This window comes from Centrocercus urophasianus, unplaced genomic scaffold (genome assembly GCF_019232065.1).
Source record: "Centrocercus urophasianus isolate 14NV4802_14NV808 unplaced genomic scaffold, USGS_Curo_1.0 seq_28, whole genome shotgun sequence".
Taxonomy (NCBI): domain Eukaryota; kingdom Metazoa; phylum Chordata; class Aves; order Galliformes; family Phasianidae; genus Centrocercus; species Centrocercus urophasianus.
The window spans coordinates 14214885-14241635 of NW_024884844.1; the positions used below are offsets into that span (position 1 = coordinate 14214885).

A 26751-nucleotide genomic window follows, 5' to 3' on the forward strand; every position below is an offset into this window, starting at 1 on the left:
CAGGGCCACCAACCTCCCTATTTAATGCTAGACCAGGTATTTGGTTCTTTAACAAAAAGAAAAGTAGCAGCACCGTTTCTTGCAGCAAAGAAGCAAACTGCCATTAGATCCGACTCCCCTTTCTCTGTACCTCTCACTGTGGTGCTGGCAGTGGAACCACAGAGGCTCACCATCACACGTCCAGCTGAGCCCACTCACACGCTATCCATCAGACACAGCCAAAATGCCACCACGTCTCACCCTGCAAACTCCGATATGGAAAGTGACTGCGGATAACAAACGTACAAGTTCTCATGATTTCTGCTTCCTGCTTGGCTCGTAGCTTTAAATCCAGAGCCTAAACGGGCAATAAGATATCAGCAAACTGCAATTACACAGAAATAAATGTCAGTGTGAAAAAAATCTTATGCATAATGTGGTTTTGTAACACAGTGCACATAATCTTGAAAAATTCCCCTGCGTGTATTTGTAGAACTTCTGTTTTTAAAGTTCAGTTATGGTGTCTACTACCACAAGCAAAGCAAAAGTAAAGAGAAAATCCAGGCTGACTGAAGCTGACCCAAGACTGCTCTGAAGAGAAAGATTTTCAAGGCCAGGTTGGATGGGGCCTTGGGCAGCCTGGGCTGCTCTGAAATGTGGGGGTTGGTGGCCCTGCCTGTGGCAGGGGGTTGGAGATTCGTGATCCTTGAGGTCCCTTCCAACCCAACCATTCTGTGATTTCTCTGCCTGTTTTTTCACACACATAAATATTCTTTTCTGCACATTTGAATCTGAAATTATACTCTTAAATATAAATGATTATAATAAAATATAATTAAAATAATAATTAAATTATAGTCTTAAAGATAAATAGAATAAGGATAAATAAAACAAATTAAAACAAGTATAAAGCCATGAGTTGTCTGGTCAGACCTCAGAGCAGACCCTACTTTCAGCAGAACTAAAGAGCTGTTGATGTCCCTTCTAATCTGAATTTTTTTCCTTAGGAAAAGTGAAAGCATTCTGAGTATTACGAAGGAAAGAGAAACATCTCATTGAAGTGACTTTTGGACAATTTTCTAACTATGTGATTTAGGATGGCTTGGCAGGAGGACGCATTCTGCCAAGAATGCATCCATAATCTTTAAGATAAATGGCAGGAAAGGAAGAAGATTGGGTGACAAATGGAAGCAGGAACTTCTTCAGCTAGACAAGAACCTGGATGTGTGCAAAATGCAAAGCCGTGACAAGAACAGTGAAGTCACAAATCCAATAAAACTGATTAGAAATTAGGCAGCTTTTCAAATGTTGGCTCTGGGGACTTACAACAAGGAGAACTAACGAGTGGACAGCAGTCCACCTGCAGGCAAGGCTTCAGCAAAGCTTCGGCTTCTTTTCTCCAGGCACCACTTTCATTCCGGTGCTCCTTTGCAGCACTGTCTCTACAACCCTTCAGCAGTTGTGCACAACTACCAGCAGGAGCCTTCAGCACGGGCTGCTGCTTTTGCCCCGTCTGTCGTGGCAGAGAGACGTGTCTCTTCAAACAGAGCACAGAAAAAATATTTGAGTGCTATAGAAGTAGATAGGGAAAATCCAAGTGGTGAAGGATTTTATTTCCATTTTTCCGCTAAGGCATTTGTTTCCAGCAGCCTGCAAGTCATTTATTTTGGTCTGCTATCATCTCCTTTCTGCTTTTACTAAGTGTTGTAAAGTAAATTGCTTTAGTAATAACTTAAGCAAATTGCTGTAAAAATAGATAGCTTCAGTTTTTTCTGCAAGGACTATCACTGCAAGAGACACATCTACTGAAATGAGTTTCCATCAGTTTCTAGGGAGTCTAATTGCCCATGTTTTAGTCCCATCAGTAAACATTTGCTCCCACTAAGGCATGTCACACAGAAACTAGGAGGGTACATAAAGAAAAGAAGGCAAAGTCTAAGGGAAAACATGATAACTTACATGAAGATTTCATTTTCCTTCCTATTTGCCCAAGCTTTCTGCAGTGAGGCACAGATTGATGCCACTACAGCCTCCAAGACACACTCTGAAAGCAACTCTGCTTGAAATAGTTCAGGCCTTTCTTTTCTCTTCTTCTAATTGCCATGTTATAACAACACAGCTCTTAGTGCCTGTCCTCACAAACATGTTAGCATGAGAAGTCCCATTACATTAAAGGAGTTCATTCACTCGCCAGCATCTGAAAGACCAGCCAATAACAACCTATAATATTCTCCTACTTATTCTTTCCAGAAATAATTTTGCAGTCTTAGCAAATATTCCACAGGTAAATTGGACTCTACGCAAGCCAGATTTCATTGCAAAAGTAATCAGAAAAAAGGACAGGATTTTAATACTAAAACCTCCTGAATTTGTTTCCTATCCATCAAATAGAAAGGTCAACAGAAATACAGAGGTGACAATTTGATTTTACAAACACTCCATATTCCCTATTTCTGATTTCTATTAAGTTGAAGTTCAGATTTAAGTGGTGACCACACAAGTGCTTAGAACAATGTCCTGCAGACCTGCGGTACCCTGAGCTGGTTAATAGCATCGCTGTGCTCCAGGTTCACTTTTAAGGTCCTTGTGCTGCAAAGTGCAGAGCGCTGTCTTGCAGACAACATGCTGTAAAGCCCATTTGCTGCATTGCAGCATATTTAACTGCAGCTTTCATAGTCTTTGCCACACTGCTGAGAAGCACAGGACTGTAAGAGCCCAAAGCCTCTGGTGCCTCAGTGCTGAGGCTGGGTGACACCCAGATAGCTCCAAACACTGTCTTTGTGAGACCCTTTTGTTAGGAGCAAAGTAACACAGATGCACAAGCAGAGGCAGGTTTAAGGCTAAAAGGGAAGCACCGGGACTCCATGGGCCGCTGATCTCCGTACTGACACTAAATCTGCTCCAAGAACACAGAGCAGCAAGATCAGCTAAAGCTTCTAAAGGCAGTTGTAAATCACGAATGCAGAAATACTTTAAAAAGTTTCTCATACTTTTTCTTTCTCCTGAGCTCTGCGAATCATTTCCTGCTTTTTCTGTAGCCTTTCTTTCTCATCTTCCTTTTCTTTTCTTCTAGCAGCTACAGCAGCTTCCAGCTCAGCTGCCTCCTCCTGTTGTGCTCTCCATTGTAGGACCTGAGAGAAAGAATTGAAAAGACTGTTTAAACAGCTGTGCAGGAGAATGTGTGCAATGTTGTGATCCTGCTAAACTGACACTGGTAAGGAAACCCGTGTGATCCATTTTCAAACTGAAATTTGTAACCTGTCAGCAATACGTAACCATTCAGGTAGCACTGTCTTTCTGCATATTAATTTATAATTCACAGCTGACTTGTGTATTATGCAGTAAGAACACGTACGGAAAGATTAGGTAAAATTGCCAAAAGAACCTCAGCAACATCGGATCTTAAATCTTTCCAGCTCTTGGACTTTCAATAACGGTTAAGTTTCTTAATGACCCCATCATTTCCTTTATGAAGGGATCTATAACTGTGGCACTCAGGGCAGTCTGGTGAAACGCTCCTGACAGATGCTGCCAGTGCCCAGGAGTAGGAAGGGAAAGCTGTTATTCCTCAGAAGCAAAACGCAGCTGATTGCCTTGCAGCCATTCTCTAAAGCACGGACACAGTCGGGATTAAGCTGCTGTAGCCTGAGAAATGGCAAACGATCGTCTGAGCCTCTGTCATTAAGTATCCACATCCCAACCCCACGGAAGTGCCCTGTTTGCTCCGTGCAGTACTTGACCGTGAGTCAAGCAGGGAAAAGTGAAAATGATCACAAAACCAGCAAATCAGAGGAACAGACGGAAATGAGGAGTCAGCACAGGCATTAACGCTGTGGGTGTAAAGCGGACGCGCAAACAGGAAGAGACCTGGGGAGCGAGCTAACAGAGCAGCCTCAGGACCAGAGAAGAACGACTGTACCAAGATTCCCCAGCAAGCAGACCAGCACGCGGTGCGGTGCCAGCCCAGGGCAGTGGGACGCGATGCCTTGCGGCCCCAGCCAGCTCCGTAGCCGTGCGCAGCTCGGCAGCCCCAGCTGACGGCCCCGGCTGCCCGCGCTATGGCAGGCTGCCCGCGCGGGACGGATCCTGCTCAGCATCCCGAACCCACCGCGAGGCACCGCTGCGTGCTGCTGAACGGGCCGTGTCAGCAGGCAGTGACTGCTTCCCGTGCCCTGCAGTGCGTTGCTCGCAGCGGGAAGCCCCGACTTCCCCCGGCGCTGTCGCGAGCAGCTCATCTGTTACGCGTGGCTTTCAATGGGATTAACGCTGTCTCCCTGCTGCTGGCTTGCCAGCTCTTTTGGCAATGGTTTTCTGAAGTGTTAGCAGACCTCCACGTTCCTCAAAAGAGTGAGCCTACAGCCATTCCTCACCTGGCTTTCTATACTACTGGGGGTACTTGCATACTGGCAGTAAAGCATCTCGTTTGCATTTTGCCATCTTTAATGCATTTCACCGGCTGCACCTTGCACCATTCATTCTCTCCCATTCCCATGCAAGGCCTCTGGACACGCAGAGCGCTGGCGGTCCGTGTCCCCCAGTGAGCAGATCTCTGCAGGACAGATCCCGTGTTCGCCCCTCTGTGCTGAGACAGCATTTCTACTTTCTTCTTTGCAGCCAATAGACCCAGGGTATCTTCAAGCTGATGTCCCATTGCGTTGTTACTCTCCCAGAGCACATACAACCTTTTCCAGCTTCAGCTTCATTCCCAGAGCTAAGAACTGCAGTGCGGGTGAGTGAGTCTTGTACTTCGAAATGCACAGGGCCAAGCTGTGCCAGCAAACACCAGTGGGGATTTGAGTGTGTGCTCACATAATGGCAGTCAGCACAGAGACAGCTATCTTTTTTTATTATTATTATTTTGGCTATTCTTAGAAAGGATTTTGAGCTGGAATTCAGAATTGTATACTATGGAAAGAAAATGTTAAAACATTACTGCTGTATTCCTCAGCACAGATGCTTCTCTTTATAGATGATCTTTCTCCTCAGAATTTTGAAAACGTTCCCTTAGTAGAAGCTCATATCTTGGCTGTATAAGTAAAAACAAACAAACAGACAAAAAAAAGAAAACCATTTACTACAGTTTCTTTGGCAGTGGTAAAATTACCCTTTCACTCCTAAAAAGAAAAAAAAAAAACAAGCATAAAACCCAGCCCTTTCAGCCTGCCAGAGCTTAAGCAGGAGCATTAGAACACGAGCATGGAAGAACACGCAGCCATTTCCACTTCGTGTTCGAAACAGCAAAACAGACTGAAACAAAAACATTCATGAAGCTTTCAAATCTAACAACAAAACAGAGGAAGAATGAAATCTGTGAGACGTGTGTGCAGACTGGGGCTAAAATAAACTGCTGGGAAACTGACAAAACTTAAACTGCTGTAATAACAACACTACTGGAGATACTCTGAACTTAAGTGAGCCAGAGTTAAAATACATATCCAAAAATTGCCTTTTTAAGCTTGCATTTTCCTTATCCCTGCTTTGCATTCGCCTCAAGCTCCTTAGAATAATGACAAGTGCCAGCCTAAGTGGGGTCAAGATGTGCTGCAGCTTCAGCCTCCTTTAAGTCTGAGAACCCTCCTGATGCCTTACTGACCTTCTCCAGATATTAATTACCTACTTACCAGGATCTCTTTCATTTGTTTTATTTCAGCCATTAGTTAGCATGCTGAACCATTAAAAAGGTTTTACTAAATCTGCAGTTAACTGGAACTTCAGGGGAACTTCTATCTATCTCAGTACATATTTACAATCAGAAGTGTCCCAACACAGAGCCTGTCACCAAGGTAACTGATTAAAGGAAAGCCTATGGCAATAAATCAGTACATTGCATCTGATACTAAAGATACCAAAACTAGTCTGAAAACATCTCAAGCTTCCTTACCTGTTCATTTTGGTTAGCAATTGTGCTCATGGCATGTATGTTACACCAGCCTCATGACAAGTCTCTCCCTAGTTACATGCATATAACTCTTCTCTTAGTGTCCTTTCATTCATGGCAGAGATCACTATCAGGGTGTGATCGAGATTTTCAGCAGGTTACATACAAATAAGTGGGCATAACAAAGCATCAAATACAGGATTTCACTCATCTGCATCACAAAACATGCAAAAATGTTTACCAGCCAAAACTGATGCACATCAATAATAAATACAGTGCTTACCTCCACTGCTTTCCCCAGCGCTATCTACACTGCCCTAAATCACTACTCAACACAAGCATTTACTTAGTGGATATAATCTGCTTTCCACTTTCATCTAATCTAGTTAGGATTTCCAGGTGTATGAGTGCATTGCAGAACAAGAAGATAGAACAGAATGAGCAGAAGGAAGGAAAGTTTCATTATATCATACTTCCCCTCAATACCCATTTACTCTTTCCAGGAGGCAGCACATGAAATTAGGTTTCACCACCCCTGCCCACTCCCACATTCATCCGATCAATGCCTTTCATTAAGGCAAAAGAAGAGTCACGTTCTTTAAAAAGCGATTTGCTGTTGCAACAAAAAAGGAAAAACTGGCAAGAGCAGAAAGTGACTGTCTGCAAAATATTTCTGAGAGGCGATTCAGTAGGTTGGCGCTATGTCATGTCTGCCCCAAACGAACTGCTGAAGTCATTTAGGATAAAACGCTCCCAACTAAACTAAGCTAAATTAAAATCCTCTATTATGTAAGAGATTCCAAAATCTAGGCATTGAGCAACTAAGTCTAACGTCAAAATGATTCAGTTTTTAAACCACATTTGAGCATTACAGCCATCTTTCTGCTAGTTCTGGTCTCATGGTCTCACCTTACGCTGCGGTCAGAATGCCTGTATAGGGGAACTTCTCAGAAAGCACCACCCAAAGAAGGCACAGGCCAGATTTCAAATCAGATTCCTGCTAGCATTGGCGCAGCTTGTGAAATAAGGAGCTAGACTACCTTGACTCATGACAAAAAGGGACCAGGTGCGCTGCCTCGTGTAGAAATCAAACCTTCCCGTGTATCTGATGCAGCCAACTGTATCCTTCACTGCATCAACAGAAGTGTGGCTAGCAGCTCAGGGAGGTGGCCGTGCCTCTCTGCTGAGTCCCCTGCAGTGCTCTGGGACCCCCAGCACGAGGACATGGACCTGCTGCAGGGTTCCAGAGAAGGGCCTGGGGATGCTCAGGGTGCTGGGACAGCTCTGCGTGGGGACAGGCTGAGGGAGCTGGGGTTGTTTATCCTGCAGAAGATAAGGCTCCAGGGAGACCTCATAGGGGCCTTTCAATACCTCAGGGGACTCTTCATCAAGGAGTGCATTGATAGGACAAGAAGTAATGGCTTTAAAGTAATAAAGGGTAGATCCAGGTTAGATTCTAGGAAGAGATTTCTTATTCAAAGGGTGGTGAGGCCGTGGCACTGCCCTGAGCTGAGGTCCCCATCCCTGGAGGTAAGCCAGGCTATGGGTGGGCCCCAGGCAGCCTGAGCTGGGAGGCAGCCAGCCCACAGCAGGGGCTTTGGAACTGGATGGGCTTTACAGTCCTTTCCAAACCCATCTTGTGCAGTTCTGCGATTCACTTTGCAAACTACGCTTCACTACATATTTGTACAGCTCGTAACTCTGTGGAGCCCAATCCTATCTGAGAGCCTCTGGGTCCTGCTGCAAAGTCAACAACAAGAAAGGGCAGGCAGAGAAATGGAATCTCTGTGGCATACATTTTAATACTTTACAATAGTTTACAAGTGACTACAGGACACTCAGTTTCCAAGCTTTTCAAGAAAAACCACTGCATTCATTGGGATTTTCCTCCAGAGGAGAACAGATACAGGTCTGAAGAAGAAAAACAACCCTTAACAGCATTTCTGATGATCCACTAAAGAATAATCTGGGACCATAGAATGCACCAAAAAATTAATGTGTACTTCATTGCATTCTTCCCTTCTTAGGAGTGCAAAAACCTAACAGGAGATCTTACTGTGTCAGCAGTAAATGCTTTGTTTAATAATTTAAAAAAAAAAAGGTGGTTAAACTAATATTAAAAATTACACTGAAAAGTGGATCCCCTGTTGTCTGTTTCACAAAGAAACTTGCATCTTAGCAGTACAAGTACTGCCAACATTCAGTTTGGAAAGTTTTTAATTACAACTGGCATTTCAAGTATGTTTCACAGTCCATGTGCTGTTAGAGGAGCTCTTGCCAAGTGAATTATTAAATTGCTGTGCTGAACAGAATGCATACGTATCTATTTTCAGTTCATTATTACAACGTTCTATATTGCAATAATGTAAAGTACACTGCAAACTACTTGAAGTCTGAATAGTAGTAACGTATTTACCATGCACTTAATATTACAGATATATCTCTTTTAATGACAGACAAAGTTCTGAGGAGATTTTCCGTAGGAATCCCATTAAGTTAACTAAGCTAATGTTACACCATATACAGTGTTTCCTATTAAGAAACACTGGCTTCCATTAGAAGCAGATATTGAAGTTGCCTAGGTGATAACAACAAACTCTGCCCCAAGATCCTTCAAGCAGCTGGATTGCTTAGCTAGACAAACAAGGACAGAGGACAACTACTTGCATTCAGAGGCTCAGATGGAACAGCTCAAACTAAAACTCGCCTTTGTAAACTGGGCTGCTACAAAGCAAAACTCAGAGAATGGCTGGGAGGAGAAGTGCCACAGGATGACTGCACACAGCTCCAGAGCTGATGCTGCACAGATAAAACAAGCACCTAGAATTCACATTCTAAGCAAGAATTTCCAATAATCTTTGCTGGTGTGACGAAGTCAGTACTTTAAGTCATAACAAAAATGGGAAAGAAGGGAAATTTTTCCATTTCCATATCCTGAGAGTTCATTCTTTCAACCTTATAAAATCACCCAAACTAGCAACACATTTTCAGAATCTCCTAGAGCTTTATCTGGAACATTTGCATGCACCTTTCCTTTCAGAGAGCGCATCATCTCCTGGGCTGATCAGCAGAAGTGAGAAGTTACAGCAACAGTGGCCAGTGATGTCAGCAGTATGTGAACAACAAAACACTGTGATACTAACAGATGGCGGGCTGAAATCTCCAGTAACTTTCGCCTCTAACCAAACCCTTCCCTCTTCTCCTCCAGAGCGGGAGTTCTTTCACCTCCCATTCTTCTGAACAGCAACCTCCAGACTCCACAGGGCCTCATACGACATCCCAGGCAAGTGGGACAAGCTGCTTTCAACGGACTTACACAAGACCTATGAAAAATCCTTTGCTAGAGCATTTGGTAATGAGATAACTCAGAAATAATACATCTGCAAGTTTGTTTTTCTAATCACAGAGTGAATTTCTCTTCTGACATTAACAACAAAAGTTCACACCCCTAGTAGAGTTTGTCTGGTACCCTTGAGCAGCTTGTGCTCCACAGGCTTCTCTCTGCAAAGTCTGCAAGAAATAAAAGAGAAAATCAAAACTACTGGTACTAGCATTAATTTTGTCCCATAAAAGTCCATATCTGCCACAAGAAAAGATCTAATTTAAAACACAGAATGTGAATAAAGGCAGTTTTTCATAATTAATAGAACCATAGATGCTTTCTTCAGCGATAAAAATGCTTATAGCAGAAAGAGGGATATGAAAGCATAATGCTGCAACAAAAATGTGTTCTCAAATCTGTATGCTGACTTTTATAGTGTGAATTCTAATTACGATCATAAGGCCTGAGCAAACTGGAAAGGCAGTTAAAACTAATTTGCTTCCCACTGGCATAGAGCAGGGTGTCCACTGCTGTGGCTCATCTGGTAACTCAGCGCTTACACTGAGCTGATCGCTGGCAGTCCCTGTGCACTGCCTTTAATAATTAGCAGACATAAAACATGTTGTGTGCAACTAACAACAGGAGTAAATCACTGCAAGTAGAAAGAACATGTGGTTATAAATTACTCTGTAAATAATTCATGGAACAAGCAAAAAGTGAAGCCTGAACTTCTGTTTCTCTCAGATTAGTATTTCTTCAGTCCCTCTGAAGTAAAATGTAAAGATCCGGATAACCCAATAACCATCTGTTTATTTATATTCACATCCTCCTAATGACTTGTTCTTAATTAGAAAAAAAGAACAATTATTTCTTCATTTGCAGTACAAGAATGTTTGCTTTCTACACACTACAGATTGCTTTATGAACTCCTTCTACTGTGCGAATATGGAACAAGGGCGAAGTTAAATGATTCTCTCCTATAAATTGGCCTCACAGTAACATCACCATAACAAAGAGGTGTGAACAGCACCAGGAGGTAAGAAAAAACGTTTGAGCTACTAAACCCTTAAATCTCAGATAAAACGTTACATAATATATTGCAAGAAGATCGCAACAGAGAGGTTGATAATCAGAAATAACGTAATTAACTGAAAAATGCTGGAGGCACAGGGAAAAAGAGGGGAAAAAGGAAAGCATGGAAAGCAGGCAGAGACAAACTCTGCATATGCTTCAAGCTTAAAACGTACAATCTTGGTCTGACCCAAAAGCTGTGCAGCTTGTCAATGTTTTACTAAACTCAAGCTAAAAAATCTGGGTTGATTAGCTCTGGACTGAAAACATGCTCAGAGCCAAGAGATGGCTCATCTCTGGTGAGATTCTAAGTCTTGGGTATGTAGAAGTGCTGTAATGTCCTACAGCCCTCAGCTTTATCACATACTTACTGAGTGAACACCTGTATTTGAAAACCAGCTTATGAAAAGTTCCTTGTATCTATCATTTCTAGGAAGGGAACTGGGCGCATCAACGCCATTCCTCCATCCTTCCGAGAAAGAAAACTCTGGATCCACAGAATCACAGACCAACGGAACGTTCCGAGTTGGAAGGGACCCACAGGGATGATGGAGTCCTGGACATAACGTAGATGTCTGTAAACTCCAGTCATTACACTGCTGAACTAAAAAGTCACCGACAAAGCCTATAAGTGGTTTATGTACTGCACATACTGCACAGAAATAACAATAATAATAAATTTGACAAGCAAAAAGTCCTGAACTGGTGCAAAATAGCCAATCTTTATAGATCTTAATGAGATCATTCTGGCTAACATGAGCTGCATCCAGCATTCAGTCTCTTCTTATGCCAGGAAAGGTTCTCAGTTGTAGAAGCCAGATGTGTTTGGTTTGGGACTCAGACCCTACACTTTCATCAATCAATAAATAATAACAAATTATGAATTACAGATGTCCCACTACTTATTTTAAAAAATGTTTCCTGCAAAATTATCAAATTACAGACAAAGCATTACAACTGACAGCTATCCAGAATTTAAAAGCAGACAAACATTCTGTTGCATAATTTGACCTCATTTGGTAGTCATTCATTCAAATCAGTGATTTGACTGAATAAGGAGGTACAACACTTCTCTCCAAGTTTACTGATATTTTATTAAAAAAATAAATAAACTCCCTTCTTATTATACAGGAAAGGAAAAGAAGAAAGCCCATATTCAACACGCTTTACATAATTTTAATACCCCCATTAATTCCACCTAACTAGGCTCCTTTTTCAATCAATTTATTATCTTAGTTTCTGTTAGGATAAGGAATGCATAAATTGTTCTCCAAAAATTAAAAGCCTGTTGTAAAAGATTCTAGCACTAGAGTGGGGATTAACCCCAGAGCACAAAGAGAGAAAAGATACAAAGGAAAACTGACGCTCTGCTTTATGCTAAGGAAGAACAAGTTCACCCTGTGCACCATTCACTTGAGACTGAGCCGCCCTTTTGTGCACTTCTGCAGGTCCTCTGCTGATCGTCCTTTATGACTTGCATTATACGAAGGTGCAGAGAACTGGATTAAAATATTTTAAAATAAGTTCAATAGAAAATAACATCCTGAATACCTGCACAACACCTGGATGCAATCTGTAGATGCAGAACAGTGAGTAGTTCAGGCCATCGAGCACCAACTGTGAGGAGCACTCTGCCAACCCTCCTAAAAGGTCACTCTCACCTCATTGCCTACCTGCCTTTTGACAGAACAATTTGCTTCTCTTTATGTTGTTTAGGAAGAGAGATTTTACTGAAACACAGCATCTTCTACAGAACCCAAATGCACACACTGTAAAGAACATGAAATGTAACCCTTCTGCTCATTTAGGGTACATTTCCCCCCACAGCTCTGCTGCCTCCCTTCCCCAGGACAAATGGAGATGTTAAAGACAGGTATCAGAAACTTAAGGATCTTTAAGGACAAGAGAGTTTATCCTCATTAGCATTGCTCATTTCACACCTTATTTCACTTGGATGAATGGCTCTCATGATTTATTTCACCAGAAGTTCCCGAGTTCTGGTGAGGACATTCAGAGATTTTCTGGGAGATGAAATATGGGATACAAACTTAGCAATCCATTCCCAAGTAAGAACTGCTGCAAGCAAGAACGTAACTTCTCTGCTGCTTTACTTTTTAATCATTGTGCCATCTCCAGTCATCCACGAGGCTGAGACTCATTGATGGCACAGTTGCCTCTTGTGCATTTAAACCAGCTTTAAATCATGTGTTCATTAGGTCGTTTGCTATGCCTTGGTTTGTTACTGCCACAGAATATGCATAAATGTTGGGTGATGTTATGTGGTTATTACTGACAATAATAAAAAAAATATGTAGACAGATAAATCATTCAGGAAGTACATTTTTTTCCTCTGGGAAAGTGGTATGCGTGAGATCTCCTTATGCTGAACTCACTGAAATGCAGAACAGTAAGCCAGCTAATGACAAAAAGGATTAGAACAAGCCTACACCTGGTTTTCAGCTCTACAGGCCTTCCTTTGCAGAGACAAATTTATTTTTAATCTCACCTTAACGATGCTCATCAGGATGGATTTTCCTCTATGAATATTTAACTCCCAGAGTTACTTCTTAGTTACCAGCAGCCCCTTTCTGTGGCACCCCTTCCTTAGCTGCACACTTCACACTACAAGCAGAAGCCAGCTGAAGGAACTGCCACTAGGTAACGTGTAAATTTTCAGATGCATATAGCCTCAAATCCAGACAAAACACACAGATGCATACGTTCGGAATGATTTCCCTCAGAAAAGCTGCCCAATTTCTCCTTCCATCCTGCAGCCCTTCAGCTGCAGGTCACAATGATGTTCTTCTTTAGCGGAAACGCTGCGCCGTTTCGATTCCTTTCTTCTGGGAAAGGGGTGAATTGTTTTTGATCAGACTTTCACCCTCTTTTATTTTTTTAAAACAAAGTCACCTTTGAAAGCAGCTTTTGAGAAGCATAGCACTAATAGGCTTAAGTTTCAAACAGTTCCTGGTTACGGAAACAGGAGGTCAGAACCTAAGGACTTGGAGGCAGCGTTCAACGCATGGGTGAAAATCTTCAGCTAGGCAGAGGTAACATAACACTTTGTTACTTTTTGAGGAGGAAAAAGAAGACTGACTCATAAAATGCAAAATTCTGGAATAAATGCCCTTTTGCCCTATAAGTCTTTCTCACCTCTTCACACAGCAAATCACCTTTCAGAATACTGTGAAACCTCTGTTTCACAACAGGGGCAAAAGTGATGGAGCCCATTTTTAAGAATTCTTTCTACAACTTGAAAAGTAAACAGAAGGGAAGGCAGGTACTTGTTATGCCTCTGAAAACAAACCAGTGTTCATTTAAAAGACTGGTGATAGTGATGCTTCACTACCACTTCAGAAGATTCTAGTGTTGAAAACGATTATGGCATTGTTCCTCAAAGTGCGTGAGGTTTAACTAAAACACAAATATTTTGTGGCTTTCCAGGGTTAAAAAGAAACAGAGTATGGTGCCAGACCTCCACGCCTGGTGGCTTGCTTGCAGCCTCTCATATTCTAAACAGCAGAACAGATCTTGTTCTTCCAATAGTTCAGAAATTGTAGTTTATCAGACTCTGAGATGGTGCTAAAAATCCACCAAAACAAATGTGATTGCTGTTTATACAGAGATTATACCCACAGCACGAAACTCATAGTAAGGCCTACACTGAGCTAGATGATCAAATTCTTAATCAATAAAAGACAAACTAATTTCAAGAGCTGGTAGAAGGAATATGATGCTAACAAGGATCCCTATGGGTAATGAAATGGAGAATCTTCAAAACCATTTTCAAGTCAAGCCTCACAAACACACTGACCTGCACCAACAGACTGCAGTTCACCCTGTTCTCTGTTTTGGTTTGTTGTTTGTTTGTTTGTTTTTTTAAATTGGCCAAAGTGATTCAATAACACTGGTGAAAACAGGATGGTCATCTTAGTTTTTTCATCTAAAACCAGTAACTATTAGAACAGTTTTGGCTTCTATTCATTTTGAATTTGGCAGTAAAAACCGAGCTTGCACGAGGCATATTTATAACAGATCCTACCTTGGCTTTCAGCTCAGCACAGATCTCCTGTTGCTTTTGTCTGTTAATTGCTGATTCCACTTCTGCCTCCCGAGCAGCGGAGGCTTCAGCAACAGCCATCACCGCCTTCAGGACGAATGCTTTCCTAGCTTGAGCCCAACTTAATATCAAGACTCTGCGTTGATTCTTAAAGAAATTGTAACGATCCCAAGCTTTCTCATGAGTAACCTAAAAAAAAAAGTAATGCATTTCAGACAAGCTTGAAAATTAAAATCAATAAAATATTTTGCAAATCTTGAGTATCATTGGCATAATTACTGTATCTCCAATATCCGCATGGAATCACAATCGAGAGCCTGAAAGCATTCTGCCTGATGCTAGCTCTGCAGCAGCCTTCCAACACTGGCAGGCCATCCTAGCACTGCCATCCTTCCTGTTGTCTCCTCCACCACACAGCATTTCAGTATTCTGATATCCCACTGTTCTTTTCTGAACTGTACTTTTGGAACACAAACAAACAGAATGCTTTCTTAGAATACAAATGCTGTCATAGAATACATAAAATGCAAGTAGGTCTTTTCAATACATCATCAAAAATACCAAGCGCTTTTAGTTAGATGAGGCTCTTCATAGCAAATTATGACCTCCTATAGAGAAACAAAACACCATGTAAAGCAGTTGCATTGATGTAGTACAGATGAGAATTAGCTTCACTTTTTCTTTCCCAATAGGACACTTACAAACAGACTTTTAGCTTGCCAAGCAGCATACTGCCATTAATAACACACAGTTTTTCATCTTAAATACTCCTTCTTTGATTTTAGTCAGTGAGGTTCCAAAGAACATTCGAGCTTGATACCGTTGACAGAAGCAGTAATGGGTGAGGCTGCATGGACTGTGGCATTAGAAACTTGGACCTGTCTTACATCCCCCAAAAATATGAACTACAAGGATGAACATTCTAGAGATGGCCTTCTGCTCACAAACTTCTAGAGGCCCATTCCTGATGCTCCCTTCCAGGCTTTTAGCAGAAGACAAGGGGATGCTGACTCAGCTGGTGCCTGGCTCACAGGTTTCCCATGGGCTTGCAGCTGGTTGGAGATTAAATGTATCACTCCCCCTGGAGCTCCTCTCTGCACAGCTGTTTATATGGTCATCTCATCAAAGGTTCACACAGCCATCACTGCTGCCTCAAACTCAGGTGAGCCTTGCTGGCAAGCAGCTAAACTACACTAAGAAACTCCTGTACAAGAAAGGAGATGAGCAGGTTGCTCATCTAAAAGCAGGTCACTCTGATGACCTGCTGCTGAATCAAGCACCCAGTGCTTGTCCAGTCACCCACTCTTCTTCAGAGAGAAGGAAGTAGACAAGGTTCTAAGTTTAGTTAGTTATGCTAATGTAATAAACGTTCTAAGAATAGATTCTTAGTACTGTTCTAACGTTTCTGTACCTGTCATGACAATATAAACACTGCATTCAATGTGGAATTACGATTTTTAAATTTTAAATGCCCCCCCAAAGAATTAGAGAGGCCCATTAATAATGTCTATGGGGAAAAACACACAAACACTGTACGAAGCACATCATTATTTAGCCCAGTTATCACATGCAAAAGTTCCCAAGTCCACAAGAACTTCGCCGTCAGTGAGAGCATGCCATAAATCTCTATCACTTCATTGTCACTGCTTTGTAGCAGGCACTCCTCAAATACAAGAAAGTAGATGGTCTAAAAATAAATGCAGAGGTAAAAAAAGACTCCAGCTTTCCCTACGACATCCTGAAGTATTCTGGCCTTGAACTGGGTTTCTCCATTACCCGCTATGTGCTTATTCACTGTGGAGTGTAAAAGGAATCAGCAATCAATTTGAAGCACATTATGAATATAAAAATAGCCTCTCCCTGAGAGCAGGAGATATCTCTTCGCTCTTCCTGCTGTATATGTGCCACAAGCCAATTAAAATAACTATTCCTAGACGGTGTGACAGTGGTATACATCCTCATAAAAAATAAAAATAACAAGAGAAGCTGAATAGTGTGACATAGCTATAAAATGGTACAGCAAAGCAATGCTAGCAAACTAATTTTGTGAACTTGGCAGCAAGGGCTTGTGGAACTATAAAATCCCCACAGTGCATATTTTGAAGCCGCGATCAAGAAGTGAACGGCTTTCAAGTTCGTGGATTTTAAAGACAGGGACATCACATCTTCACCGTGCAGAATAAAACCAGTAATTAAGAACTTACGAAAGAAAAACCTTTGCTAGGCATTTTTAATACAAACGCTACCGGAAGCTTTCTGTAGGAATGCATACATTTGAGCTCTACTAACCAGTTCGTGCCTAGACTTGTGAGGAAGACATCTGTGCAGCATATCAAGGTACAGAGTCCTTCTCTGCTGGAGATCACTCGGATACTGATTGATGACAGTCTGAAAAACCCACTGATCCTCTTCCTTCCAGTCAGTGTTCCTGCAGAAATCCAGAACAACTGGTAACTGTGCCCAGCCAGGCCTGTCCTGCTGCCCAGTGCCTCAGCTACTGCCTGCGGGATGCATCACACACCTCAGCCTGAGCTGCTAAGGACAAGGGCCTTAGCAGATACATCTGCAGATATCGGTTTAGGAATAAGAATACTGAAATAATAATACGGATTTGGACACCGATTAATATTAAAATTAATGAAATGGTAGACAGAGCAATCTTTCCCTCAGCAATTTTACCTGAGATAGACATGTGTTTCTCTTATTCTCCACTCATTTTTTTTTTAACTTCTCATAAACTGTGTGAAATACCTGACAAACTATTTCCAAGACGCAGCTGTTTAATTTTAGATCCAGCACCATGAAAAGAAATGGAGGTGGTTTCAAAATGGGAGGGAGAGAAGATCCAGCTCCTGTAAAAAGTTTATTTTCAATGACTGACAGCTACTGCGCAAGCTGGAGACAACATTAAACAGGAAATAACTTCAGTATAGCAGACATTGTCTAGCAATTAAAGTGCTTCCTTATAGGCTGCTCCTTAATTTTTCATGAAAGACAATGAATGCAGATTGCTGAGCGTATGGTGCTTTCATTTTCTAGGAACAAAGAAGAAATAGTGCCCAACAGAGTAAAAGGCATTAAGGAGCCCATCAAAAAGGGAATGGCTGCAGTCCTGTAACTGCAAGGCTGGGCTGCAGGTCTCCAAGTCAAGAGCTCCTGAGCTGCGACAGGGAAGGCAAAGGAAAGCTGTGCTGTTCCTGCAGCCTCTATGAAAGCTGCCTTGCAACTGATCCTCAAAAATGAGTGCTATAAACATCACCCCCCTCTTCTTTTCTCTTGAGAGTGCTTTCAATGAAATCAGTTCAGTTATTAATTTTAGAATCTGTGTCATAATTTGGTATTTTGAGGTATAGGCATTCTGAAGAATAAATTTAATGAACAAATTAATTATCCTTTGCTATGACTTAAACCTCTTCAACTGCAACTGCTCCCATGGAGGCTTAACTGACTGCATTTCTTAAGATAACACGGCATTCGTTCCAATCATGCAGGTTGATGAACATCTAGAGGTCTTTTGCCTGCAGTAAAGCACATCCCGACCAGCAGACACTGCACTGCCCACCTGAGAGCAGGGGCCGGCACAGACCCTGCCTCAGAAGGCCGGCCTGGTGCTCCCCATCTGCAGGGCACAAGGGTATGTGAGGTCTTGCACCCACATTTGCCTCAGCCCTCTCACCTCCCTACGGATCCCTCTGACTGTCCACTGCTGTGATGGCAGCTAATGATGGGTGCTGTGCTGCTCACGAGCACGACGGAGAAATTGGGAGTTGTGGAAGATGGCCCAGGGAGCTAACAGCTGGAGCCACATGTGGGTTATTGGAAGCAGGGAAACACAGAAGTCTTGGTTTGTCAGCTGTGAAGAGATTTGGTCAGCTGTATACAGACAAATAGCTAAAGGAAACATGATCAGTCTGGTGTATTTGCAACCATTACATGCGCAGAGAATTAGAAAAATATCTAGCTTCAATAAATGCAAGATATTTTCTTAATTAAACTTCTGCAAAATTACATAAAACAAGACCTCATCTAAAAGAAATTTGTCATCCCTCTTTACGTCACTATTTAAGGTAGTATGCTTCTTCAGCACCAGGATATTGGCAAACATTTACAAAGCTGATGGCACAACCCGATTTTTAAACATCCTTCTTGCTTTTCTTCTGTGTAATTCTGCTACCAGAAAACATTTCAATCTTGTTTCTGTTCCAGAACTGAAACATGGAGATGGTCTGACAGTCAGCAAGCCTGGGGCAGCTGCTTCCTTTGAAACAAATTTACCCAGGGTTAATCCCTGGCCTTATGCTTTTAAAGAACACAAAGGGACTCGGAAGGGAAGCTGCCCTATAATCCCCACACATCCTTTACAATAGCTGGGACAACATAAACTTGATGCACTGATGTGTTGTGGAATCTGCAGATAGGCTGCAACAAGGATTCTATATTCCATGATATGATCAGTGCCACCAAATGAGATGTTAACTCCCTGGCCATCAATTATGTTATTGCTGATTGTTCCACCAGAAACATCCCATTAATGGGCCTTAAAAAAGGGACCACGTTTACTCACCATAGTCCCAATATCCCTTTCATTGAAAGGGTGTTGCTGAGGATGGTGCTGAATATGTAATACGAAACCCATCTTTCAGCTATTTAAATAATTGAGATATCCTTGGAAGTTGTGGCAAAAATATAGTTGTGCTTAGAGAATCATCAGCTATAACGCATCAGTTCCAAGTCCACGATTTATGGGACAATTTAGAAGTTGGATTTTTCCCAAAAACAAAATCTGTGTTTCAGCAGAAATAAAGGAAGTGAATTTGACTGATCAAACATCATCATCCTATATTATGCTTGAAAAAAAATCTTCAGTTTCTAAAAGCAATAAACACTGAAACTGCTATAAATTTGCCACCTGCTGCTTTATAAATGCTATAAAAATTGGAAAGATCAGGACAATTTTTAATAGGTATCATGTTATAACACCTAGGACTGTATAGTAATAATAGACTGGTTTCAGATAACAGTAGGAGAAGGCCCTACAAAATATCCAGGCAGTTTATATAAAAGATATGTAGATAACATCACTTTCTAGGGGATGCAACATCTTAAACCCGTTTGAGCATTCCCACACTAATTTATCAGCAGTGGCAGGATATTTAAGCACTGCACTGCAAGAGTGTGTAGGAAAAGGGGGAGTTTAGATCACGTTTGTGATTGTTTTACCAATAAAACAGGTTTTTTTCTGCTGTCTCCAGTTTATTCTTCCCAGGCTCCAAATAATTCCTCTGGCCTTCCCACTCTCCACCTTCTTAAAAACCTGACATCATTTTAATCTGGGTGATATCAGTAAAGAACAAAAAGAAGCCAAGGCTGGTACAACAGATGCAACTCAGCACTCTCCTGGACTCAAGTTAGCTGGAGCAGGAAAGCTGATCTTTGCTCCATTAGCATATTATATTTCTTAGTTACATATTGCATTTCTAGTTACGTTACATTTCCAGATCATTATGAATATTTGTGTTCTTTCTATTAACTTTTTCATTTACAGAAAAACCTCTCCTTCTTTAAACCATTCTTTATCTATATATATTCTTACATTTGTTTATGATGATAATTAGTGCAGTGATCCAAAATTCTTTAAAAGACGAGACCTATTTATCAGCTTTATAGACAAAAGCATTTCAGCTCTGTGCAAACAGCTGCTGACGTTAGCTCCAGAGAGCTGGGCAGTGAGTCAACTGTTCTCTGCACCGAACAAAATAGTAAAGGAAACTGCAGAACCTGCAAATTGCAAAATGCATTGAAGTCTATGTTGTCCTCTGCAAAAGAAATCCAGAAGCAGGTATCATTACCTATATATGACGTCTAGCTGTTGATCAATCTCTTGCAGCTTAGACCAGTATTCATTTGCAAGCTTGTGGTATTCATTGATAACAAAGCTCTTCAAGTCTGGGTAAGGGAACTTCAAAGACAGGAGATCTGAAGGAACTTCATGGAAAAGTCCGTTTTTCTCTTCAAATCCATGCACTATGGCCTGGGATGAAAACATGCTACTCAGCACACTACTCTGCATTATATTTTTTCTCCAACATCAGTAACTACATTTATAAGGAAAAACTTACTTCTATTTTGTAGTCTTGAAGCTCTCTTTCCAAAGCCAGACTTTCAAGGTCAAGAAATTCCAAAACTGTTTTCCATTGTTTCTTCACAGATTCGATCTATTTCATGAAATACATTACTGTTATTTCTTTATATTGTTGGAATGTGAAATTTCTGATTTAGAAACAAAAACTTGATTTCCAGTTTAACTCTGCTATGCTCTTACAGGTTTCAGTGAAACAGATTTGCACTGTGGCAAGTGCAGAACTTACTGAACACTTACTGAATAGTCTGAAAGTCAGCTTTAGCCTCAAAACATTGCATACAAAATAAATGCTAAGCAGCCCACAATCAGAAATCGGACAAGTAATGATAAAATGCCAACCTGCTGTAACTTCTCAGCTAGACTGAATTTGTTTTTCAGAGATGAGTCTTCTGTGACGTAATGCTGCATTTCAGACAGCCAGAACTTCAGATTCTCTCTTAGTTGCCAGATAGGAGCCACAGCATCAGTTTGGTAAGCATCCCGCTCCTGGGACAATTTATGCTCTATGTGCAGATGAAACACAAAAGCTTTCTAAAACACAAAGTATTATGCAGCACTGTGCTTCCTAAACCAATAACTGTCATGACCGGTATTTAAAAACTCAACAAGCAATTAAGATAATTTTGACTGTAATAAATAATCAATAAATGAATTGAAAATTCTTACCCAAGTCCCATATATCCAAAAAAAAGTCGTACTTATGACTTCCTTCATCAAGAAGAGCCTGTATTTCTGCTTCTGCTTTTTCCCTGCAAAATGGGAATGAGTTTGACAGAAGACTTGATTGATTTCTTAGTTATTAAGTTTGCAAGAATGATAAACCTCAGACATTTCATTCATTAAATAAAAAGGACTCTCCACGTGTGAAGGTACCAAGGGCAGGAGTTTGATGGGAGAGAGGTATGGAAGCCAGCCTTCCTTCAGCAAAACATGCTGTAAGAGATCTGCTACATAGCATGCAAGCTGGTGGACATAAGGCAGCAAAGTTGTGGTTCGGGCAGCAAATTCTTTCTGAGAAAAGAACTGCATCAGGGTACCAGAAGTATTCTTCCTGAGAATTCTGGGATAATAGACATCGTTCAAAAGGCACAAAAACAGCTTCTGCAGCCTGTTGCCTCTTGTCCTGCCACTGCCCGGCACTGAAGAAAGCCCAGCACCACCCATCTGATTCTCACACTTCACGTATTCACAAGCACTGATCAGAGGCCCTCTCACTCTTCTCTTCTCCAGGTTGAAAAGCCCCAGGTCTCTCCGTTTACTTTTGCAGTGACCTGTGTGCATGCAGAACATCCACCTCGCTCTGCCCATTTTTAATCTGTTCTCTTTGCACCTGCAGACCCCTTTCAATGGCAGTCACAAACTCTTTTGCCTGCACAAAGATCTGTCTTCTCCTCCTAATGTCCCTTTCATCCCATGTGCCTCACAACAATCTCTGCCATCTGATGTATTTATTTAACAATGAATTCCTCAGCTCCTACCTGTTCTCACTGAGTCTCTTATACTCTTGCCACCACACTCGGCAGTGCTGTTTCTGCAGCATTTGCTCTTTGCTAACTTTTGAAATTTGCTCCATTTTTTTGATCTGCAAGGCAATTAAGAGTGTCAGTATTTTTGGTACGTGAATATCGAATTTCTTCATATTGAAACTGAATTACAGAACAGAAAACCTAACAGCTCTTTACAAAGCTGTTTTCTAAAGAACGAGGGGTAATTAATTGCCATGAAAATTTTTATTCCACTTCAAGTTGCAATTAAAATGAAAAATGAAAGAAGTGTAATCCGTTTTCTTCTTCTTCTTTGCCTTCATATTCCTATTTCCCAGAGGATAAAGGGGGTGGGTGAGTAAGAGAAAGAAACAGCAACAAACTTTCTTACAGGTGGGAAGAAGATGTAAGAATGAAAGCACATCTCTGAAGAAAAATATTGGTTACTGAAAAAGGGTGCTTTTCTAAATCTGTCCAATTAGAGATGCTCTGAATTTATCTGCAGATTTCACAAAGGCATTGCTTCAACTTCATGGAGAACAGGAAGGAGTGCTTTCAGAGAGATGGAGTTACTTCTTAAAAATCCATCATGGGACAGTGGAGGAAGTAGCAGCCAGACATTCTGGCTAATGAAGAGAAGAAGGAGCGGAACGCCCAGAAGACATTCGCTCCTCTCGTGCTACTTCTCTTCTTGCTTCCCACCACAGCTCCCTCTGTACCACCCAACCCCAGCACTCCCCAGCCAGCTGCTTCAAAAACCCCCTGTTTGCAGAGGATGCCCTGATTCATCCAACCCCCTACTCTCCTCTTTGCTGTCAGATCCCATGCAGACAGTGAAAAGAAATATGATCACTGTATTAAAAACATGGTAACACAAAAACATTAACATTAAAAAATACATACCTTTAATTGAATTTTTCTGGATGCCATTTTTTCTGCTGCAGTGAGTTCACACAGACGTTTGTAGTCAATGGGTTTGTACTTCTGACTGCAAAGCATTCTCATAGGATTCACCAGATTTTCTAGTTATCACATAAAACATTTACAACCACGTCAAATTCTCAAGAAATATTTTAAGTATGAGCCAAAAAATGAAAGCATTATGCATAGAAATTAGAGACAGCACAATAAAAACATTAGAAGTTTTCATAACAGAGATTTGTAGGTGCTGAATAGGAATCTGATATAAACAAAAGCTAGATAAGATAGAAGCAGTAAGAAAAATTAACCATTTGTCTTTTCATAAGTAGTAAAAGCAGTTATTTTTTTCTATGTGTACTAAAAGAATAATTCACTTCAAATAGAGTTTACTGGAATTTCAGTAACTTCTAACACAGAAATATTTAGGCTTCAATATAGGCATAATTATTACACCAACTGGAATACCACCTCAACATGTATTGTCTTGTACGAATTGATTAATAGGATTTTTTTTTAAAGAAAAGCTCTATAAGTCAATACTTGAATGTAAGTATGTGACTGGGTCAGTCTCAGAAACACTTCTCATCAAATCTCCAGCCACAAGAACAGCAAAACTTTCCTACAGAACTTCCTTAAAAAAAGCAAGGAAAGCATTCTGCTTAGCTCCTGTCACACTGGTGTGGCTCAGAATGCCCACCTTCTACCCATATCCCTATCCGATTCGTCTATCCCCATCACTATTTGAAAGGTTGTCTCAGTACTGAAAGTCTGTTGTCCAAAAACCCAGAGGAGGCAGCTGAGCTGAAAAAGCGTTTGATAAAGCTTAATCAAGCTGGTCTTTCACCACGCAGTGAAGCTAACTCGCGCTTCTCCCTTCAAGAGATCTCACAGAGGGAAAATTTCTTCCATTTTATCCTTCCTGTAATCTTTGTATGAACAACTCTTTTCCCCTGGTTTTCAGTCCTGTAGGAAGCATTGTTCATCTACTGTCTTTTGTTCCCCTAGATCCAGATTTGAAATCGTCTTCCCTAAGTTAGCAAGATTCTACATGAACACTTTTTCCCTGCTTTTGAGATTGGTTACAGCTTTGTCCATCAGAGATTGTGTAGACTAGGCATTAGGAAGAAATTCTTCACTGTGAGGGTGACACAGAACAGGCTGCCCAGTGAGGCTGTGGATGTTCCCTCTCTGGAAGCACTCAAGGCCAGGCTGGATGGGGCTGTGAGCAGCCTGGGCTGCAGGGAGGTGTTCATGCCTGCAGCAGGGGTTGGAACGACGTGATCTCATATGTCCCTTCTGACCCAAAGCTTCTGACCCAAATGATTTGTGATTCTGTGTACCATCATTATGCATTCAAAGAAGGAAAATTTTAGCAGACGAACCCTTTGAACAAGTACACATTCAGTTCTTCCTCTTAAGCCTGTTAATTCTTCACTACTGCTCCTGAACCTTTAAATCACTGCCAGTCTGCAGTCATTTCAAGTAGCAGCATTGGTGTCCACTCTCAGAAGCAGCTGGACACAGCAAGAGCCTCAGAGCATTTCCATAACGTAGCTAATTAAGGCTCCCTGCAGGCATTTCACCTGGTATATAAGCCAGGTTTGCAATTTCATCCTGTCATACTCATCCGAAATGAATCAGTAACTGCTGCTGTTATCAATAACTGATACTAACTACTCTCAGAAGTCATTAAATACAGCATAAATGGCATAAATCTCGTGATCTCAGAAATACACAGCAGTGTGATCTTCTGCCTTCCAGCATACTGAACCTCACATAATTCCAGGGTAGCCTACTATGGTGCAAGTAAGTGTCAGAACAAAGCTGGGACAGCCACCTTCCAGAGGACATTACAACCCGCCTCTCCCCCTGCAGTGCCTGTTACAGCTGCTGCTGTTCTCATGCCACTGCTGACCTTCACCTGCTGACAGTGTCACCTTCTGATCAGGAATCAGAAGTTATCCTGAAATCATTTCACTAGCATAAAGCTCTCACGCCAGTTGTTCCAAATTGTGGTACAGATATCCAGGGTGAGGAACCCACCTGGGTGTCACGGTCAAAATTGCAATAGCCTGACCAGTATTCCTTGGCCTATAACAGCACTGTCATTCTCCTTAAGCCACTCGATGAAATTACAGCTTGGTGTCCCTGTTTAACAGCTGCCATTTACCATCAGCTTCTGAAACCATGCTTTCTGTATGCCAGCTTTATTCCTCAGTGAGGTGTATCAAGGATAAGGGTGTGATCAAAAAAACAAACACATCTTTTTTGTTCTCTTTCTTTCTCACGATATTAAATGAGTGAAAAGGGTGGACAGCAAAAAGAACGTAAGAACAGGAAGGACATACTGATGTAGGGGAAGCAACAGAGCTCAGTGCAGAAAGTGAGGAAAGGAGAAGGAGACACCCCACTGGATGAACAGAAAAGAAACTGGAATGTTATCTAAAAAAAAAAAAAAAGAAAAAAAGCCCTGTTTCTTTTTTAGTCTGACCACGGAGAAGTGCATCAGAGAAACACATAAAGGTTACACTTGGTGGTGCTCCTTCACATCTGCAAGAATCAGAAGGGATGGAAGGCAGGGTCAATTCCCAAATCTCTCACCCCATGTCATTCACTTTTGCCTTTGCTTTTGATATGCTTTTTGCTTTGCCTTGTACATCTGAACCTTATGAATCTCCACTCGTAATCTTTATCAGCTTCTTTTACTGAGGACCTTCCTCTTTGAGGATATTTCTGAAGGCAATTAAATCTATTCATGTACAATTAACTCCAAAACGAGGCTGCTAGCATATCAGATGAAAACTTTACATTTAATATGTTCGTGTTGGATGTGCCTTCCGTCTTACAAATATAAAGATGCCTTTATGTACCTAATATGTACATATACATCCAAAAATATATACATACATATCCACATTAGTGAAAAATACTAAGCTAACATTTTTTCACGATTCTCTGTAATAAATATTGGCTAAACATGAGATACAATTTTAATAGTGAACAAAAATACTTCAACATTTGCCCAGGTAATGTAAGGCTCAGCACTCAGACCTTCAGTAATTTCGTGTGTAAGCTGGGAATTTTCATAGAATCAGAGAATGAGGTTTTCCTTCCCATTTTTTTTTTTTTTTGGGGGGGGGGGGGCGTATCTTTAATAGTGAAACTTGCCATTAAGTATCACTATAAACTTTTTTTTCCCATTCATCAGTAAGCACGCCATGGCTCAAAGCTGTATTTCTAGAGCACTGCAGAAGGACCCCATATAAAATCCTAAGGCAAGTCCTGAAAGCCATCTCACAACCCTCCTCCAAGGCTCTCCGAAGGATTCGCATTTGCTACATGCCCTACAGAAAATCTGACAGAATGACCCCACAGCTCTTTGTGGAAACATATTTTGCATTAGACATCAAAATACTGGAGCAGCTTCCATACGTCACAGTTAAACCACATATTGCATAAACTGTTCTATTTTTACAATTGAATTTGTACTCGACAGTGTACATACCAACATCACCAATCCTCTGAGCTGCAGACATTGTTCTGTGGTCTGCTTCACTTCTTTCTACGTGTTGTTTAGCATCTGTTGAGAAACAAACATGTCTTGAGAACACCAGCACTGAGGGTGCTAAAAATACACGTACAATAAACACACATTGATTTCCAAGAGGAGAGCACATATCAGAGTGAATGTGTAATTAGAAATTACACAAGTTCATCTTCCATTTTAAGAAAGATTTCACTTCTTTTGCTATCGTTCAAAAAATCTCTCATGTTATTTAGGGAGCAGCTGAGAAATGGAAACCAAACTGTGATTCATTTGATGGATCTGTGACACTGTTACCAAGTAGATCACTCATCCTTCATGCTTTTTGAAATGTATCTGTCCTACTGGTC

General features: G+C 41.3%; 1 protein-coding gene across 1 annotated transcript in view; it reads right to left on the reverse strand.

Moving 5' to 3' along the window:
- CCDC148 (coiled-coil domain containing 148) overlaps positions 1 to 26396 on the reverse strand; it is a 38308-nt gene extending 11912 nt beyond the window's left edge. Inside the window, exons 1-10 of the mRNA XM_042827297.1 lie at positions 26363 to 26396; positions 22840 to 22958; positions 21931 to 22034; positions 21119 to 21201; positions 20792 to 20955; positions 20430 to 20525; positions 20160 to 20341; positions 16600 to 16738; positions 14293 to 14499; positions 2970 to 3110 (exon numbers count right to left, since the gene is read on the reverse strand). Coding sequence (XP_042683231.1) covers positions 2970 to 3110; positions 14293 to 14499; positions 16600 to 16738; positions 20160 to 20341; positions 20430 to 20525; positions 20792 to 20955; positions 21119 to 21201; positions 21931 to 22034; positions 22840 to 22958; positions 26363 to 26393 — 1266 coding nt within the window. The 5' untranslated portion in view covers positions 26394 to 26396. The remainder of the gene's footprint in view (positions 1 to 2969; positions 3111 to 14292; positions 14500 to 16599; positions 16739 to 20159; positions 20342 to 20429; positions 20526 to 20791; positions 20956 to 21118; positions 21202 to 21930; positions 22035 to 22839; positions 22959 to 26362) is intronic.
- Between the last annotated feature and the right edge of the window lie 355 nt (positions 26397 to 26751).